This window comes from Eleutherodactylus coqui, chromosome 1 (assembly GCF_035609145.1).
Source record: "Eleutherodactylus coqui strain aEleCoq1 chromosome 1, aEleCoq1.hap1, whole genome shotgun sequence".
Lineage (NCBI taxonomy): Eukaryota > Metazoa > Chordata > Amphibia > Anura > Eleutherodactylidae > Eleutherodactylus > Eleutherodactylus coqui.
The window spans coordinates 485,729,937-485,750,193 of NC_089837.1; the positions used below are offsets into that span (position 1 = coordinate 485,729,937).

Genomic DNA, 20,257 nt, shown 5'->3' on the forward strand with positions numbered 1-20,257 from the left:
ACCGCTGATAAGCAGAAATCGTCGTGGAAATCGCGTATTTTGGTCCATGAGTACGTTACGTTATTTATGGACCAAAATACACAATACGGCCTTGTGAATGACCCCTAATCCTGGGATAGGACTTGCTGCAATGTGGTCCCTAGGAAGAGGCTGACAGCCTGGCTATAACAGGTCAGCTCCCACCGCCATGCTGTGTGCCTGAGGAACACTATAGTATCAGGGGCCTGACTCCTCCCACACACGTGACTAGTCACATGATCCTGACGTCACTAAAGGTCCTGTCGCTCACTAGAATGTGCTGTGAGTAGTTGTGTGCCGCAGGTGGGTAGCGCGCGTGTACCGTGCATGGCGATAGGACGCTGAGATAGAGGGACTACATGTCCCAGAGTAACCCGCTAGCATTTGCTATTGTACTAGTCTCCATTAACCCTCAGTGTGCAGTCAGACTTGAGCTCATACTGCTTGTCCCGCCCCATAACTATATATATAGTATGGGCACTATATATAGACTGATAGACCCTGATCACAGGAGCTGCCTACAGTGGGGTCACAAGACCTCTGTGGGGTGAGCGCCCTCTCATCTATTAACCCCTTTTGGCCACGAGGATGCAACAATATTTTAGGGGGGAGGGGGTTTCATTTCAACTTTTTAAAAGCCATAACTTTTTTATTTGTCCGTCAGCGCGGCCGCACGGGGGATTGTTTTTTTTTAGCCGTGAACTGTAGTTTTTATTGGCACTGTTTTGGGGTTTTTCCATCGACTGAGCTCTTTTTGCGTGATGAGCTGTAGTTTTTATTGGTACCGTATTGGGGCTTTTTTAAAAATTACCTTTATTGTGCTGTTTTGGGGAGATTAAATGAATAAAATAAGCTTTTTGGCTCCCCAGGTCGTTATGGGTACAATGATACCAGATAGGTGGGATTTTTACCTTTTTTTTTTTTTTATTTTCACAAAGTGTGCAAAAAAAGTTGTTTTTTTTTCTCCTTTTACTATTGTAAATTTTGTTTTTACATTTTTTTTTTTTTTATGTCCCTGTAGGAGACTTTAAGCAGAAAACCTCTGATCACTATGATAATACATTGCAGTAGAAAAGCACTGTAATGCCTTATCACTTACTGTAGCAATCGCATGTCCTGACGCCATGGTAACCTATCAGCCTTCAGTGACTACATAGCGCTGACCCCTGTATAGTGGCAGCTGTTGGAACTGTAGATGTTGCTCCCATTAATTTTAATGAGATGTGCCTGCAATTACAAGCATCGGCCACTATACAGGGATCGGAGGAGCAGCTTTTGCTTCAACTTCTGTGCATTGCGGTGCTAACAGCGGGCGCCCAGTTGACTGGCGTCGCCTGAAGATAGGTCATCAATAGTCCTTTACCCCTTTGCAATCCAATTTTGGATTCAGGGTTTCCCAAGGAACTTTCTCTTTCTGCCATTATACAAGGGCGCCATCTGCCGGCTAGAGCCAGTACTGCGGTATGTGACATGCTGGAGAGGCCCCCTGACAGAGCGGCCAGTAATCTACAGTAAGAATACCCTGCCGGACATCTTCTGACATCGGAGCTGCACAGCCTTCAATCAGAATGTCTTCAGACTTCAGACAGTGGATTGGAAAGGGTTGAAGTGACCGTACAGTTTTGTGACATCTTTCTGTGCCAGCGCCAGAGGAGGAGAGGGGTTTAGTACCTGCAGTTGCTCTTCTCTGCCGCCTCCCCAATCTGCGGGCTCCAGGGCCTCTTTTTAGGCATCTGAAATAACCAATGCCATCTTGCGGCTACCTAATCTCTACAGTGCACTGATAGTGTTAGACTACCAATGCTCTATGCCTGTTCTCTGATTGGCCACAGCTGCTCATGTGATCAACAGCCAATTACACAGTGTGCTTTAGGCTGCATTCCCACGAACGTATATCGGCTCAGTTTTCAGGCCGAGCCGATATACGTCGTCCTCATCTGCAGGGGAGGAGGATGAAAGAGCCAGGAGCAGGAACTGAGCTCCCGCCCCCTTTCTGCCTCCTCTCCGCCCCTCTGCACTATTTGCAATGAAAGGAGCCGGGATGGGGGCGGGGCTAAGCTCCGATAATTACCCCCTCCCGCCTCTCCCCATTGCAAATAGTGCAGAGGAGGCAGAGAGGGGGCGGGAGCTCAGTTCCTGCTCCTGGCTCTTCCATCCTCCCCCCCCCCCCCCCCCCTGCACATGAGGACGACGTATATCGGCTCGGCATGAAAACCGAGCCGATATACGTTCGTGTGAATGCACCCTCAGGCCGCCTGCAGACATCCGGGTCGAATCCCGCTGCAAGAATTCTCGCAGCGGGATGCGGTCCTGTGCCCCTGCAGAGGTCTGCGGCTCACCTGCTCCCGGTGTTTTAATTCTCCGCTATGCGCCGGCTGCCGGCCAGGCAGCGCATGCTCAGAGCGGAGTCGGCGCATGCGCAGAGCGGGGCCGGAAGTGACATTTCTTTGCGGGCCTCTGTGAGATCCACACAGAAATAGAACATGCCGCGATTTGTTTTCCGCGCGTGTTTTCACGCGGACAAATCACGGCCGTCTGCCTAGGATTGCGTTTTCTAATGCATTCCTACGCAGGTGGGCATGGGAAATTCTGCGGGAAATCCTGCTGCAGAATTTCCGCCCGTGTGCGTCTTAGGTAGTTAAAAAAAAAAAAGCTCTGCAGCTGTCCTTGGATGGATGAAGGCAGTCAGAAACGGGAGTATTGGAGGGGCGGCAGGGAGAATAACTACTGCAGGTAATGCACCATGCTGTCCAGCGACAAACGTTTGTCCAGAAACCAGAGGGTCTCTTTAACAACACTAGAAGCACACGGCGTTGTGTTTATAAGCGTCCTAAAAGAAAAAAAAAAAGTTAAAAACTTGCGGCTTTAGATCATTCTAGAACTCCTAGTCATGTAGTCATAATACAAATGCTAAAATGCGTTAGAATCCTGGCTGTCTGTTCAAGGTGTCTGGAAGAGGTCTAAGATCTGAATCATGTCTTGTCCATTACAGACTATGAAGACCTTTCGGGGCAATTTTTTTTAAGTTAAAGGCCTGTATTTTGGGCTAACAATCATTTTTGCAATAGAGTTTAATTAAAAATTTGTACCCTTTTGGCTTCTGCAGCTTCTATTCATCGTTGTATGTAGCAAGCCGCAGAAAGCCTCTCCCTTCAGCTCCATCAGTGTAATGGATAGATGCCTTGGTTTCTCTCTCCTTTCCTGAATGTTCTTATCCACTAATTAATGTCCTCAGTCTTTCTTGTGGCCATAAGACTGCTGATAACAAACTACAGGGGAGGTGAGGGCTGAAAACTAAAGGCCCATTTACACGCAACGATTATTGCTCAATATTCGTTCAAACAACCGCAATGAGTGATAATCACTGCGTGTAAACGCTACCATTGTGCACTTTTTGTCTGAACGATGATTTTAAGGTGAACTTAAAATCTATCGTTCAGCCTCAGAGAGATAAAGTATCTCTCAATAGACTGCATGCTGTTGGGAGATTACATTGTATTCTGCCGGTAGTCCCGATGAGAACAATGCAGCTGTGTGCATAGCTGGGAGTGTGATTAGTCACATGCTGGGCTCTGCAAACATCTTCTGGAGGGCCATTTACAAGCAAATGAAGATGATAGTGTTATTGGATATTAGTGTCCATTAACACTTTATGCAAAAAGATCGCTAAAACTTTGAATCGTTTTAAAGATAATCTTTGCGTGTAAAGGGGCCTTAAGAATACTTTTATACTGGACAACGGTCAGGCGCTTAAGCACCCAAGAGTTGTACCAGAGATTGTTGGTCACTGAATAGAGGCGGCGAACTCTGGAGATCTCTTCGGACCGCCCGCCTCCAGTCAGAGTAAACAGGCAGTCATTGAAGAACGACTGCCTTTTTACACGGGCTGTGAGTTATGTGGTTTTTGAGTTAAGCTAAAAACCAAGCGGCTCAGATAAGTGACGGATTCTTGCTTGTTGGGTCTAGTTGCCGGTTGTTGCTCTTCTGGGCGACTATCAACTCATGTAATTCATACTCTAAGACGTTAGTCCAGCCTCACTGACGGATCTCCTGTTGAGATTTATGTATACTGCAGTTTCTACATACAGTGATATGTAGAAACTGCAGAAGACTAAGGCTGCAAAATTTTTAGCTAAACTTATAGCAAAAATGGCTGCCATTGTCGCCTCCTATTTAGCATATACATTCAGTCATATGCAAATGTTGTACGCGACAGTAAGTTGCACTGAATGATGCAGTGTATGTGACACTGCCTTTGGAAACAAGTCTAGCACATTAGTTCTTACCGTAATTACAGGATAGAGTATTAATCGGGTGGTTTCATGATAAATATTGTTTATAGGTAAATCCAGCACATAATATAAATCTTTTTATTTATTTTTTAATTTACACTTATTAACCCCTTAAGGACATGGCCTTTTTTTCCTATTTTCGTTTTTTCCTCCCACCGTTTAAATAATCATCTTTTAGTTATCCATCGATGTCGCTGTATGAGGGCTTGTTGTTTTTTGCGGGACGAGTTGTATTTTTCAACGGTGCTATTTAATGTACCATATAATATACTGAAAAAGATTAAAAAAATTCTAAGTGGAGTGAAATGGAAAACAAACGAAATTCCGCATCTTTGGGTGCGTCTTGTTTCTATGGCGCACACACTGTAACATAAATGGCATGATAACTTTATTCTATTGGTCAGTACAATTGCTACAATAACAAATTTATGTTGTTTTTTTTTTTTGCTGGACTACTTTTATTTTTTTTCAAGCATATTTAATTTATTTAAATTATTTTCTGCTGCCATAAGTTTTTTTTAATTTTTTGCCGACATAGCTGTATGAGGGTTTGTTTTTTGCAAGGCGTCCTGCAGTTTCCGTTGGCATCATTCTGCAGTACATACAACTTTTTGATCGCTTTCTATTACATTTTTACTTGGAGATGGGGTAACCAAAAAGGCACAATTCTGGCATTCTTTATTTATTTACCGTGCGGGGTAAATAATGCGTTACTTTGATAGATTAGACTTTTAGGAAAGCGAGGATACCAAATATGCGTTTCGGTTTTGTTATTTAATTTTAAATATAGAAAAAGTTTTTTTGTTTTTTAAACTTATTACCTTTTTATTTTTTTAATGTTTGTTTTTAATTAAAAAAAACTCTTTAAAACTTATTTTTACTTTTTTTTAAGTCCTCAGGGGAGACAAGAACAAGCTATGCTTTTATCGCTCCTGCACTATGATGTAAAGCCATAACATTACATTATATGGCGATCTGACAGGCATGGCTTGATAGGCATTCTGCTATGACAGCCCTGGGGCCTTTCAGAAGGCTCCAGGGCTGCCATGACACCCGCACGGCAATCTGCGATCTTATTGCAGGGGGCCATACTGGATTTAAATGCCGCTGTGAGAATTGACTGTGGCATTTAAAGAGTTAACAGTTTCAATGAGTTGTTCGGCTTAACGGAGCTGAGAGTCGGCTGTAAGAAACCTTGACGATGCAGGGCATAACTGTACGTTCTGTAGTGTTAAGGGGTTAAAAAACAGTTTATACATCTGGATACTCCAGGCCTGATGTTAGAATAGCGCCACCTGCTGTTTCTATTCTGTGTCTTCCATTGTAAATGCTCCACCTGCTCAGGCTTGCTTCTATAAATGCTCCACTGGATATGTGGAGGGAGCCCCGGTGAGGTAAGCAGCTGCTTCTGAAGTTTCTGTGTCTTCTCTTTTGTCAGAAGAGATGCCGAGCAAGTGGTAAGAAGGTGAGGCAGCAAAACTGAGTAGGTGCGACCACCTTGGAAGATTTACTGAGCTAGACCGGACGCAGGAAGGTCTTCAATAAAAACAGCAGGTGGCGCTGTTCTAACATGAGTTCTGGGATAGAAACATTTTTTTAATGGGTATACATACCAAAAAATGTTTAATAATGGGTCACATTTAAAGAAGTTGTCTGGGACTTCAGGATTTTTTTTTCTATTGCTAACCTACAGTATCTTCAGGACAGATTGGTCACTAATAGTTGATCGTGGGGCTCCGATGCTTAGGGTCTCTACAGATCAGTTGATTCCTGGCTTTGCTGTCAGTATGGGCAGCACAGGAAGCAGATCTCACTGTCTGTAGTGCATCAACCTGGGTTAGTTTTGCATGGAATTCATTGGAAGCTGCTGTAGTACAGATGGCGGATTCTACTTCCTGAGCTGTCCTACTCACAGCGGTGCTAGGAATCAGCTGATTGGCTGGTATTCTGAGTGGCGGAACTCGCCAATCTTAAGGAATTCCTAAAGCCTCGGACAACCCCTTTAACTATAAACAATATTTTTCAGGTTTTGCCACCTTTAACTTATGGGGGCAAACCTGAGAACGGTAACTTATGACTCTATGGCATGTGATGTATGGCGGGCACACAGGGAGGTTTACTGTGTGTGCAGCATAATCTGTTATTTGCAGGAGGTAGTCATGTCTCTATGATGTCCCTGACCTGTGTCTCTCTTATAGCCGTGCCCGCGTCCATTGTCTCATCAGCTCTTAGGAGATTTCATACAATATTCCAGGTGGGATGTTTCTTTTTAATAAACTAACAATCCTTTTGACTTTCTGAAGCTTTTTATCCCTCGGTTTACAAAATGATTACATGTCTGCTTTTTGTGTCCTGCAGAATATGGCATTAAAGCAGATTTCCAGCAACAAGTGCTGTGAAGGTTTCCAGAAGGTGTTTGAGCATGACAGGTAAGAAAGGGTCACAGCCACAATGTCATTGTTTCTGATTTTTTTAAATTAAAGGGCCACTCCAGTGAAAACTCTTTTCCCCGCCCTCACCTGATTGCCTGTCACATTCTAGAGGTCTTCTCTGTATATTGCAGCCACTTCCATTTAGTGCATCCCCCTGTCTGATGCTTTTCAGGCAACATCTTGATGGTGAAAATTTTACTTTCACTTTCAATCAATCCCATAATGCATTAGTACAACATTAGCTGAGGCTATACCATCTCTGCCTGCTGGAGGGACTGTTTAAATTATTATCTTCTCTAGTCACTTAATTAAGCTACAAACCATAATTATACAGTCAGGAGTATAAGCTATGATCTCTTCTGTTATAACTGTGTGGCAGGAGCTGTGTGATCATCATCAGTAATTGTGAAAGGACTGTCTGTGTCCCTCTCTAGGCAGTTTCTGTGGTAGGGATAATGTAACAGCATCACACAAACTGAGAAATTGACTAGAAACTGAATACATAACCCCAAGTAGATTTAAGCTGGTCAGAACTGAGATCGTGTGACCATCTGAGTAGAATGTCTCAACAGAAAGGAATAACTAACCAATAGAGATGAGCGAGCACGCTCGTTTAAGGCAGATACTCGAGCGAGCATCGCTCTTCTCCAGTAACTGCTTACTCGTTCGAGCAAATGTGGGGGGGAGGGAGAGAGATATCTCTCTCTCTCCCTCCACCCTTCCCGCCGCCCCCTGCATTTGCTCGGACGAGTAAGCAGAAGAGCGATGCTCGCTCGAGTACCTGCCTTAAACAAGCGTGCTCGCTCAGCTCTACTAACCAAGGTAACACTAGCTCACTTATATACTGGGGGAATAGCTACATAGTGAATGGAAAAAAAAACTACTGCAGAGACCCTTTAAAAAATGGATCCCCTAAATCAGGGGTGTCAAACTCATTTTCACCGAGGGCCACACCAGGTTGATGGTGACCTTCAAAGGGCCGATTGTAAGACAGTACAGTAAGGGCTCTTTCACACAAGCGTATTTGCGTACATAATATGCAGTGAATAGAAGCCATTGATGTCAATGAGTCATTCACATGATGTATATTGTCACACAGCATGACCTATTTTGTTGCCTACCACGCACTGAATAGGCCATTGGAGTGAATTGGCCGCACAAATACGTGGTGAATGTGCAGGAGACCTATGTATTTACTACATATTTGCGCACCATTTCAGCGGGCCCACCTGTGTTCTTTTTTGCATGCGCAAATATACAGGCATAAGCGATGTTCGATTGCCCAAATACGCAGCGTATTTGTGCGACTGAAATACGATTACACCCGCGTGAACGAGTCGTAATAGTGACCCTGATAGTGGCCCTAGTAAAAATAACGACCCCCACAGTGGCCCAATTTGTAATATTAACCCCCTCAGTAGTAATACCCCCATAGCAACATTAACCCCCCTCAATAATAATAAGCCCCCCACAGTAATAAGTCGTCCCCCCCCCCCCCCCCAATCTCACATACTTACCTCCTCCTAGCTGTCAGCGCCGCTCCCCCTCTGCTCGTGCTGATTCCTGGGTGCACACTGACGTCAGTGTGTGCGTCCGGCACGCTTCCTCCCCGAGTCCTCTCCTGCAGAACTAATGAGCAGGGGACTCGGGGAGGAGGATCCTGGCTGCACACTGACGTCAGTGTGTGCCGGAATCAGCGGTAACAGCGTGATTACCAGCGGGGAGCTGCGGCACCCCAGCTGGTAATCGCTGCAGTGGTGAGCGGCGTCGGCACGCCGCGGGCCACATAACACGAGGCTGCAGGCCGGATTCGGCTCGCGGGCCTTGTGTTTGACACATGTGCTCTAAATGGTGTTTGCACTGTAGTTTTGAAACCTTACAAACCCTCGTTCATAATGATTTGACAACTTGTTAGGCTAAAAAATTTATTTTTGTCCTTTTTGACAACTATTTATAAGTTGTTTTGGTTTTTTTTTAATACTGTGCATCATCAACATATTATAATGGGTTCCCCTTTTACATTATGGTTGTTTTGATATGACATATTTTGGGGGATTGAGGCAGACTAGGGGTACAGTATTGAGTGGTGGTTTGTATTATTCTTTCTTTATTAGTTTTTTGCATAATTCATAGTGCGTAAATTATAATTATGTGTATTGTATCCCTTTTAGAGGGAACAAAAGACCTTTGGGGGAAATTCAAGCTTTATATTTAATTTTTACAATTCGGCTATCCCCTGTAATTTTGTCAGCCACTGGAGCCCCAGATACATGGGAAAATAACCCTGTATAGTGACATTAGTCATAAGCATAGCTAATCTGGCTATACGAACCAGTAGCTTTACCATTAGAGGCCACGCAGCGTTTGGCCAGTCATTTACGATTACTGGGTTTCATAGCGATATTACTGCTAGCGCTGTGTACAGTCCAGGCTATGTGACTTACTAAATAACCAACAGGCCTGTATTCAGTGCATAGGCAGCAATTCGCCCGTACTTTTGACTCTGTATGTACGCTTATTATATACACTGTATATAATAAGCATACTGTACCTTCGGGGATCTAGAATCAAAAAAGGAGTGTGCTATACTTTTTTACATCATTTGTTTGGCCATTTTATACTGGACACCTTGCCCATTTCATTCATTCAACATGAGACAGAGTAGGCAGAAACTTGAATTACCAAAGTCCTTTACTTCCTCCCTGCTATAGGAGCAAGAGATGGCAGCCAATGATAACTTTCTGTTGGATTTTGAGTAGGTAGAGGTCATCAATACAAACAGCCAGACTTTGAAGGCAATAACTGTCCACGAAGTTAAAAGAGCATCGTAAAGTTTTCTTCTCTCTGGAAATGCGTATTAATATCTGCGCACGCAGAAGCTGTTCCCTTAGCAGTTTGCCGCCCCAGGCATTGGTCTCTTTCTTATTACTATCAAGCACAGAGTGTCGCCTGCTTTTCAGCATGTTGACGGCTCTGTGCTGCTGTCATTCTTTGCAGTAGATGTTATTATACTATTTTATAGATGAATTGCAATAAAATTGCTTGAATTTTTTTTTTTTTTCCTGCTGAAAGATTGCAGAACCTCTTTTGTCAGTTCACCTTTTATTATGCCCAATTACTCAGGGCTAATACCACCTGTATTTATACCTGAAAGCAGCAATAGCAAATTGGCTGCTAACAATAATAAAGGTTTGGCATCACATGGGAGTGAAGTGTCATACCGGTGAATGTCTGCACTTGGTTTCCCTTATACTAAGCTGTGAATTGCTACTTTTTTTAAGTGCCCTTTCAGCTTTGAATAGAGAAGTACAGATAAAATCGCCCATATAATTTGGAGCGGTATGTGGCCTACATCAGCAGTAGAGTGCTCATGAGTCACTCCGCTACTCCCTTATAAAGTTCAGAAATAGGACTTTAAAAATTCCCTTTTACCTCCATCTCTCTTATTTCTATGTTTTTGTAAAGTGGATGAAGGCAATATCAGATGTTCTGTTTCTGTGATGTAAGAGTACTTCTATACTTGCACACAGGCCTTTCCTTTTGAAGGGCTTGTCCAAAATAAAAAAAAAAAAAAAAAAAAAGTTTTTTAGAAAGGGGTCCTCCAGTGTGGAAACATAATGAATCCTTTTTTTTTTTTTTAAATCTTGAACCACCCCTTTAAGTTAATCACATTTTCTCATAAAATAAGGGGAAGTCACTAGTACATATGGGTCGTCCACATTTTTCTGTCAACTTAAAGATCAACTCTTTTTAGTTATGAGTCTCACAGAGGGAGAACCCTAAAACGTAACTTTAGTTATACTTTGTTTCAAAATAAGAACGGGACCAAGGGCGGACACACAAAAAGACAGGAAAAAAGGTACAATAATCAAAAGGTTGCCTTCCTAATCAGAGTAGGTAACAATTTTAACAAAATCACTGTAGCAGGACGAACACCTGATGATAAGTTCAAACTATTCACTGTAGGGTTCGAGAAGAAAACTAAAACATAACTTTTAATAAATAATATATTAAAAAGGAACTTGAATCTCAAGTTTCCAAAGGGGGACACAAAAAAAAAAAACATAAACCAGTTGCTTCTTCAGTAGGTAATCCCCAAAAGGCTAGTATAATGAGGGATACCGTATCACCTGAAGAGCAGAAAAGAGGGCTCATATCAAGTGAAAGACCATTTTGCGGCTTGGACGATAGTCAGAGGCTACCCTGTAATGAATATAGTGTAACCACTGCCGTTTACTGAAAGGGTCAACCCCACTTATATATTCAAGATTTAGTCAGAGGTTTCCTTGGTCTACTGATGGAGCTTTTGATCATGAGTGTGCTTGGGAAGAAAAAAGTTTCACCTCACTAGCACATTTTTTAGAGACCAAACGGAAATTACTCCTAAGAGGAATAACACCCTAGCAGGAGAAAGTGCCTGGGATGTAAATAAATCCCCGTATTGCGCACAATCTAACCAACCAAAAAAGAGAATTAGGGTGGATTCCTTTCAAAAAAGGATGGTATCGGCAGACCAATACTAGCACAAAAACAGCCTGGGGCTGTAAATAGAGGATAAAGACGTAGCTTTTTTTCAGTAAATTACGCAGTTCAACGCGTTTCTGCCGCAATCAATGCGGCGTCATCAGGAACCTATTTCTTAGCACAGCGTCTAATAGAGTAGTAGAAATATCCTCACTTGCTAGATAGTAGCGCTAGCTAAACTATAGCAAAGGATAGAAACATAGAAAGTTGATGGCACAAAAAGCCCTCCTGGTGCATCTAGTGCGTCCTTATAATTTCCTTTTTATCTCTCTAGGGTAGACTTATGCTTATTCCAGGCAGCTTAAATTTATTGTTGATTTTCCAACTTCGTCTGCTGGAAGTTTGTTCCAAGTATCTAAAAAATCTTTGGGGAAAAATAGATTTCCTGACGTCGCTTCTGATTTTTATAGAAACATAGAAAATTGACAGCAGAAAAAGAACACATGGTCCATCTAATATTATGGGAATACCCCTTGGAGTATAGCATATCAGAGTATACTGACAAGGTGTGAGATGCGGTACCAGATAAGCATTGAAGGTGGAAATTGGTCCATAATGGGTATATGAGGATAAGCTGTAATCCAAATGGGAAAGTGGCTTGTTTCCAGAATCTTAGCCACGTATCTATATGGGTTTAGTCATAGGCAGCGAAAGGTTGTTGTTCCAGAGGAAGAACTCTCAAGATCCCTGGGAGTAGGATTTCTAGAGTTGAGGCTTCAGTAGGTGATACAGAACAAGGCATCATAGTAGCAATACTAGCTGATTAGTCAAATAATACCAAAATAAAATTCTGATAATTCGGTACCTTTGGAATCACCAAATTCATAATTTGAAACTCCCTTTTGGAATCTTGCTTCGGACGGGTTCTCCCATTTTAGGCATTTGCCTGGAAAACCCCTTGAACAGACATCTATGCCATGTCTTGTGGGTGAGCACCATCGAAGGAGAAAGGCATGTGTATATGCATAGAATGAACTCCAACAATACCCAATATCAAAAATACACATTTAATTAGAATCATTATGTAAAGCTAAACAAGATCAAAACATTTTGACCAGATCTTTCATATTAGGCCATGACCTTGCACACAAAGGCTAATATGCATAAAAGGGTGTATATTAAATGTCCCTAAGAGCCTACATGTTCCTAATAAGATGGAGGAGGGTTCCTAGTGGATTGCCTCCTAGACCTGGTTCAGGACATTTATTGGCACTACTTGGTAACTTTGGATACTCTGATACTGAATGTTCCAGAGGTTCTCAGTTGGTTACTGGTCTGCTGAACATGACGAGTGAATGACGTCAATGTTTTCGTCATCCAGGAACTGTCTACAACCTCCAGCTACATGAGCCAGGCATTGACCTGCACCAGGAAGAACCCAGGGCCCGCTACATCAGTATAAGATCTAACGGTGGCCCTGAGTTTTTCATCCTTGTACCTATCATGTGGAGGTTTATGGGACCCTCCAAGTATATGCCTCCTCAGGACATTACATACCCACCGCCAAACCAGTCATGCTGTATAATTTTTGAAGGCAGCATAATGTCAACACAGATTCTTTGGCATCTGTCACTTGCTGTCATCTGTGAAGAGCATGGGCCACCAATGGTGGACCTGGCAATTCTGGTGAATGCCAGTCAAGCTGCATGGTGCTGGCTTGTAAGCACAAGGCCCACTACAGGAAATTAGTCCCTAATGGAGTCAACTGGAGATACTCCATCCACAGCAGTCTCTGCTCTGGTCAAGACACCTGTAGCTCGTTAAAAGTTGGAAGACCCCTGGAACCCACAATCTGGCAGCACTATGTATTCTCCTCCTCCTGCCAGTTGAGGAAGCTGTCTCTCCTGCCTTGGAGGGAATGCGAGGTTATGGAATATGTGGGTCAAAGCAACCCTGCAAATAGCCATGTCCCCTCTGGTAGTCAGTCTGTCCCACATGCCTAAGCACTTTAAAGTCAGTGGAGTATGAGGCAGGTCTATCCTCCACCGGGATCCATGGCAATAATCGCAGGTGGGGCCAGATCAGAGCTGTCTCCAGACCCACCCATTGCTTCGAGGCTGCATAATGATGCCAGTCTACCAGTCTGCTGAGGACCGCAGCCAAATGATAGATTTTGAGGTCTGGGAGACCCACTGTTGCCCTGGGTTTTGAGCGTGACATGGTCTGATAACTAATACGGCTCTTCCTCCCTCCCCACACAAATCTGCAAAACACTTGCTGGATCTGTTTAAATGACTTGTTACTTTATTGGACTGCGGATATTATATATATTTTATAATATTTTTTTCTTGCTGTATGCATATGTATAAAGTATCTAATCTAGCCCCATACTTGGGTTATTCTTGCTCCCTCAGGAGTGATTGTACAGACGGTTATGCAATCATTGCTGCATTACCTTGTATTTTAATTACGGTTTCTGATATTTCCTACCCATAAAATGTCTATTTCCAGTGTATTGAAATTACATTGATAAGAAACTGCTCAGAAGAGACTTTCCATTGCACATAAAACACAATGAGATGAAGGAATCCTGGGGACATTAATGTCTGTTATATTATATTTTTTGTTCCCTTTTTGACTATTTTATTATATTTTACAGTACGGAACTGAAGTGTAAGATGAAATTCGGAATTTACCTGCCACCTAAAGCTGAAAGTGGCAAGTGTCCAGTGCTGTACTGGTTATCGGGTACGTAGGTTCATAGACCAATCTTCCCTTTTAATAGCCTGCTGACTGTGTATAGATGTTATTTCGGACGACTGATCTGGCTATACAGGGTTAGTAATAGTAGGTTATACGAATACCGTAAAGTGCTTGGTGGCGAGCTTCACATGCTCATTTTTAATGTGGTTTTAGAAGTTTGAGACAGACTGTGTGCTGCATAAAAGCGTCTGTCCACCGTTCTTCTCACCAGAAACAGCACCACCCTTGTCCACAGGCTGTGTCTGGTATTGCAGCTCAACCCCATACAAAACTAGACAAGGCCCATGGACAAGAGTCATGGCTGTGATGGGGACACTCCTCTGTATTCACCTTTCTTTTGATTTGGTTGCTATATAACATTGAATGTTTAACTCTATAACTGTTTCTGTGGAGTAAACTATATATGATTTTTGCAGGGTTGACCTGCAATGAGCAAAACTTTATCACCAAGGCTGCCTATCACCAGGTTGCTTCTGAGCTTGGGATCATTGTAGTGGCACCTGACACCAGTCCCCGTAAGTGTTCATCATTTGGTTCTCCACATGTACGATGATTCTATTGGTTACACAAACTTTATTTTGCTTGATTATTAATGTGATCGAGGTGCTTCTGCTGATTGGACTTGCTATTTACATTAGGTTGGCATTAGAGATGAGCGAGCACGCTCGCTTAACCCCTTGAGTGGCACGCCCGGAAATTTTCCGGGACGAGCTCCACTGCTCATAGCGACATAGTCCAGAAGATTTCCGGTCTATGTATCACTATGGGAGCTGCACAGTCCCACAGAGAACAAAGCAAGGGCTTTGAAAAACCAGCAGAAGATATTGCCGATCTGCCGGCAATCTCCTGCTTCTAAGTCCTGCTTTGTTTATAGGTTGCCATAGAGACCATCGGCTTGTCAGAAGCAAGCCGATGGTCTCTGTGGCAGAGAGAGCTGGTGCTTGGCTGTCAGAGGACAGCTAGGTACCAGCTCTTACAGCAGAGATCAGAGAAAAACTCCGATCTCTGCTGTGTTAACCCTTTACATGCTGCAGTCTATGTGACTGCAGCATGTAAAGGGCTGTCACCATCGGACCCCCGGAATGTGAACAGGGGGTCCTGATGGGTCCCTGTGGAAGTCCCCTAAAGGGACAAAAAAAAAAAAGTAAAAAAATTATAAAAACACTTGTCTCCCTTTGAATTGGTAAAAAATCAAAAATAAAATCACACATGTGGTATCCGTGTGCGTCTTAATGACCCAGAGAAGGAAGTTAATGCATTATTTAACCCCTTAATGACATGGCCCCTTTTTTTCTTTTTTTCCTCCCCCCTGTTTAAAAAATCACAACGTGTCCCGCAAACAACAAGTCCTTATATGGCCATGTCAATGGAAAAAGTGAAAAAGTTATGGCTCTTGAGACGCAACTGCAAAATTAGTTGAAATTCAATGATTAGACCATTTTAAAAAACCTGCCCTGGTGGGCACGACAGGGTGGTAGGAAACCCGCCACTCAAGGGGTTAAGGCTAATGTTCGAGAGAGCATCGGTCTTTTCGAGTAACTGCTTACTCGTCCGAGCACCATGCGGGGGGGGGGTGGGGGGGTGGGGGGGGGGAGGTAAGGGAGATGGCTTGATGGGCATTCTGCCATGACAGCACTGGGGTCTTTCAGACGGCCCCCGGCTGCCATGACACCCGCGCGGCTTCCTGCGATCTCATAGTCTCATCGATCAAGCCGTGGGAATATGGCCTAAATAGCACATCTGAGGGCAATTGTCATCGCTGAAGCATGCTGCAATCTATCAGTCAGGAGATGCTCGCACGTGCCTGATGTTTCATGCGCAAGCATAGTTATAATTTCCAAGGTTACTATCGACCTTAAAATCAATGCGTCCGCTTAAATGATAAGGACGCACGCAGGCGCATTGCTAAACCAATAATGCGTATGTAATTGAACAGTGAAGCACACGTAGATGCATTGTTAAGTGCTAGTTGTCTGAGCGTAAATGCCACTAAAATCATAAAGCGCACGCACCTCTGTAAGTAACTTGGCACATGCATACTGTAAGGTCGCTACTCGTGTCTGCTGCCCTCATGCGGTTCTGGGCAGCTGCAAGCTTTGCTCTCCTCCCTGTCTGCTTTCGTTCAGCACTGAGAGGGTTAACCAGCTCTCTGGCTCTCAGCTCATCTGTGGGGTTAATTAAGCTTTACTCCTCTATTTAAGCTCAGCTGTGGCACCTCACCTTGGCCTCAGAATTGGCACCCAGCTTTCTTTGGTCACCTGCTTCTGTTTTAGTTCTGTCTGTGCTGTCATAGTTCTGCCTTGCTCTCTTGAATTCTGTGTTTGAAGTCTGAGTTCTGTCTGTAGTCCTGAGTTTGTATCCAAATTCTGTTTCTGCTGTCTGAGATCTGCATCTGCCTGTACGTTTTGTTTTCTGTCAGTTTCCTTTCCTGCTTATGGTTTGCCCTTGCTCTGTCCTGCATCTGTGCGCTCCTCTGTCTGCTGCCAGTCCCTGCGTTTGCTACCCGATCAGGGATAGTCAGACCCAAGGTTCCAGCCCAGGGCCACCCTTATCAGGGCGATCGCCTTGCTTGTAAGGTAGGGGTTTGCCATGCCCTCTGCAGCTAAGGGTCAGTCTCCCTTTTCCTGGCAACAGACCCTCTATCCAAGTAGTCAGCCACCAACCTCTCCAGGACTGGCCTCAGCCTGGTGGGTTGGTCCAGTGAATCCACAATCCGTAATCCATAACACATAATAGGATAAATCAAAGACTATCTCCAGTTTATAGAAGTCTCTAAACACACACTCGGTGTTGGTAACATATGGAGAAATTAGGTCAGCCAATTTTATTACAACAATATAAATAGAATTAGTCTTATTTCTCTTGTACAGGTAAGCTCCCCATAAAAGATTCTAACCATCAACCAGGGCTAGATTTGTATATATCACAAGGAGAGATGGGAGAGAGAAGAGAGATTAATTAATTAAGACCATCTGGGTAAATTTGGTCCCAGTCAAACTCCCACCCCTTCCCTTTGGTCATATCATATGCATTCCACTGATTGAAATGAAACAGGATTTTTTTAATGTTTTGACCATATGTGGTTATGGATCGTTTGGTCCTTCTTTGCTTTCTATAACTCCCACAAGTTCCCGTAGGAATTCAGACGTCACATTATAAAAAATTTTTAGACCATCTGGGTTAAAGTTGTTTTTAATTTATACACTTATATAAAAAAATCCCTCCCCTATAGTTGTTAGAATAGAATTAAACTTTCCCTGTGTGATTGTAACCATATCAGAGCAAAAGTATCATTTATTATCTCTGGATCAACAACAGGGGGTGGAAACGGGTTGATCTAGATGGACATTGTCTATTTTCGGCCCAACATACTATGGTGTTATGGAAAACTGACCACTTGAAGGGAGGCTCTAGTACCCTGTTGTACCGCCTCTAGCTTGGATGGAAGTTGTGATACAGGTTGGCATGGAGGCTCTAGTACCCTGTTGTACCGCCTCTAGCTTGTATACAAGATGTGATACCGGTGGACATGGAGGCTCTACTACCCTGTTGTACCACCTCTAGCTTGGATACAAGATGTGATACGAGCGGGCATGTTGGCGTCTCAGATGGTTCCATACATGTTCTATTGGTGATAAATCTGGCGACCGGGCAGCCATGGAAGTGTGACAATGTTTTGGAGACATTCCTGTGACACCCTTTTGTGTGTGCGACCGAGCACTATCTCCTGGAAAATGCCTCTTTGAAGCCACCATGAGAGGAACACATGTGGCTGCAGGAATTGCTGAGCTGTTACTGTCCCTCGTAACAGTACTAGGTGTGGCCAACTTTCGTATGTAAGGGCCTCGCAGACCATTACAGCAGCAGTGGGGGCAGTATGTCACTCCACAGCCAAGGCAGAATTGAGGCGCTCACCCCTAGGTCTGCAGACACAAACATGGTCGTCAACCATGTTCAAACTAAACATGGATTCATTGCTGAAGACAACCCAGTTTCACTCTGTAGCAGTCCAGTTTCGTCATTCATGATACCACTGTAAACGGAGGCAATCGTCGGTGTCAAAGGCTGTACACATAATGGGCGCTGTGAGACCAAATGTCCTTCATCCAAGCACCTGAAAATACTTCCAGCATACACAGGGTCCTGTAATGATGGTGCCACCTGTCTCTGGGTTAGACCTGCTCATGCTAGTCAGACAATGAGACGATCCCCTCTACTGGTGGTCTATATAAAGCATCCAGAGCGCAATCACATTGTGTGCCCTCACGCCTCCACTGGTCCCAACACCTCCTAACGTTTTGGTCTGAATGGCTCAGGTGACGGGCAATTTATTGATACGACTGTTCAGCTTCTCACACTCCAATAATACGCGCCTCTCAGACTCTACCTGCTACAAGTCCTTCCTATGGAAATACCCCAATCCTTTTTTGTTAAGCTAAACCGTCTAATTAGTTAATTTATCTGGCAGGATTAAGGGCACAGAGTAAACTGTGTAACTCTAATTAAACACCGAAATCTTGGGGGCATTGGCTTACCTGATATCGAATCCTACCACAAGGCTGTTCATGTAGCCCGAATAATCGAGCTAACACACCTCTCCAACAACAGACTTTGGACCGAACTAGAACGCCAACACCTAAGGACCAAACTCCACTCATTACCCTAGTTAACCCCACATAATAAACCCTTGCTGAAGAAACCTCTAACCCCCTCACCAGAACCTCCTTTATAACCGGTATGAATGAAACAAAAAAACGCAGATTTATACCCGATATAAGTGGATACATTGCTTTCTTAAATTTAATGCCAAACAACCTAAAACGCCTCAAAAGCTACCTTTTCAGCACTCTAAATATCCCAACACACCATCTTTGAAGCTTTTCCATAATCACCTGTTCATCTCAATACAAGATTTTCAAAAGACAATATGTTTACAGCAACTTAACCCCTTAAGGACCAGGCTGTTTTGTACCTTAAGGACCAGACACTTTTTAGGGATTTTACCCATGTGCTGGTTTTATTACGAGTACTTACGCACCCGAGTACCGCCATTTTCGAGTACTGCAGTACTCGTGCGTAAAGATTCGGGGGGCGCCGGGGGGGCGGGGAGAGGTGCGGCGGTGCGGGGGGTAGCAGCGGGGAACAGGGGGGACCCCTCTCTCTCTCCCTTTCCCCCCCACTCCCCACTGCTACCCCCCGTGCCGCCACGGAAGTACTCGGAAATCGCGGTATTCGCTCGAAAAAGGGGCGTGGCCGAGCACGTTCGCTCATCTCTAATTTCTAGTTGTTTTTTTTCCTTTTTTTTAATTAGTATATTTACGCTAAAATAAAGTATGGGAATGGGTTCCTCTATCAGACGCTTTGATCTATAATATGTATGGTTTTGGATTACAGGGCGCTTATAGCGATGGGTTTGGTTGGCGTCGGCTTTGTGTTATTTTCTTTCTTATATATACTGGCGTATAAGGCGACGGGGCGTATAAGACGACCCCCCAACTTTCACCTTATACGCCGGTATTACAGTGGAGAAAAAAAAAATCAGTACTCACCTCCCCCGGTGTTCTGTCACGCTCCGGCAGGATGTCGCTCGCTCCTCGTCCCCGACGCAGCATTGCTTTCTGAATGCGGGGCTTGAAATCCCCGCCTCCAGAAAGCTAATACACATGCCGTCAGCCAGTTACATCCATTCAATGACATCATTGAATGGCTGTGATTGGCTAAAACACACGTGGCTTCAGCCAATCACACTATTCAATGACCTCATTGAATGGGTGTGATTGCTAACACACGTGCGCCTTCAGCCAATCACAGCCATTCAATGATGTCATTGAATAGTGTGATTGGCTGAAGCCACGTGTGTTTTAGCCAATCACAGCCATTCAATGCTGTCATTGAATGGCTGTAACTGGCTGACGGCGTGTGTATTAGCTTTCTGGAAGCAGGGATTTCAAGCCCCGCATTCAGAAAGCAATGCTGCGCCGGGGACGAGGAGCGAGCGACATCCTGCCGGAGCGCGACAGAACGCCGGGGGAGGTGAGTAATTTTTTTTTTTTTTACACTTTTTTTTTTTTTTGTATTACCGGCGCATAAGACGACCCCCGACTTCAGAGCAGATTTTTCGGGGTTCAAAAGTCGTTTTATACGCCGGTATATACGGTATATTGTTTTTATTTGACTTATTTAAGACATGTAAGATCTCCTGGGGGACATTCATATGTTTGTTTGTGTTTTGTTTTTTTTTTCATTATTTTTATTTGACACTTTCCCACTGTAGCTGGGGCATCCATA

The 20,257-nt window shown here is 43.9% G+C and overlaps 1 protein-coding gene across 2 annotated transcripts in view; it reads left to right on the forward strand.

Moving 5' to 3' along the window:
• The first annotated feature begins 251 nt into the window (after positions 1 to 251).
• Positions 252 to 20,257, forward strand: part of ESD (esterase D) — a 29,473-nt gene continuing 9,467 nt past the window's right edge. Inside the window, exons 1-5 of one of the 2 annotated variants that reach the window (XM_066586119.1) lie at positions 252 to 321; positions 6,509 to 6,564; positions 6,669 to 6,739; positions 13,866 to 13,954; positions 14,386 to 14,484. In XM_066586119.1, the coding sequence (XP_066442216.1) occupies positions 6,672 to 6,739; positions 13,866 to 13,954; positions 14,386 to 14,484 (256 nt within the window). In that variant the 5' untranslated portion in view covers positions 252 to 321; positions 6,509 to 6,564; positions 6,669 to 6,671. The remainder of the gene's footprint in view (positions 322 to 6,508; positions 6,565 to 6,668; positions 6,740 to 13,865; positions 13,955 to 14,385; positions 14,485 to 20,257) is intronic. The other variant, XM_066586128.1, reaches the window with a different exon arrangement.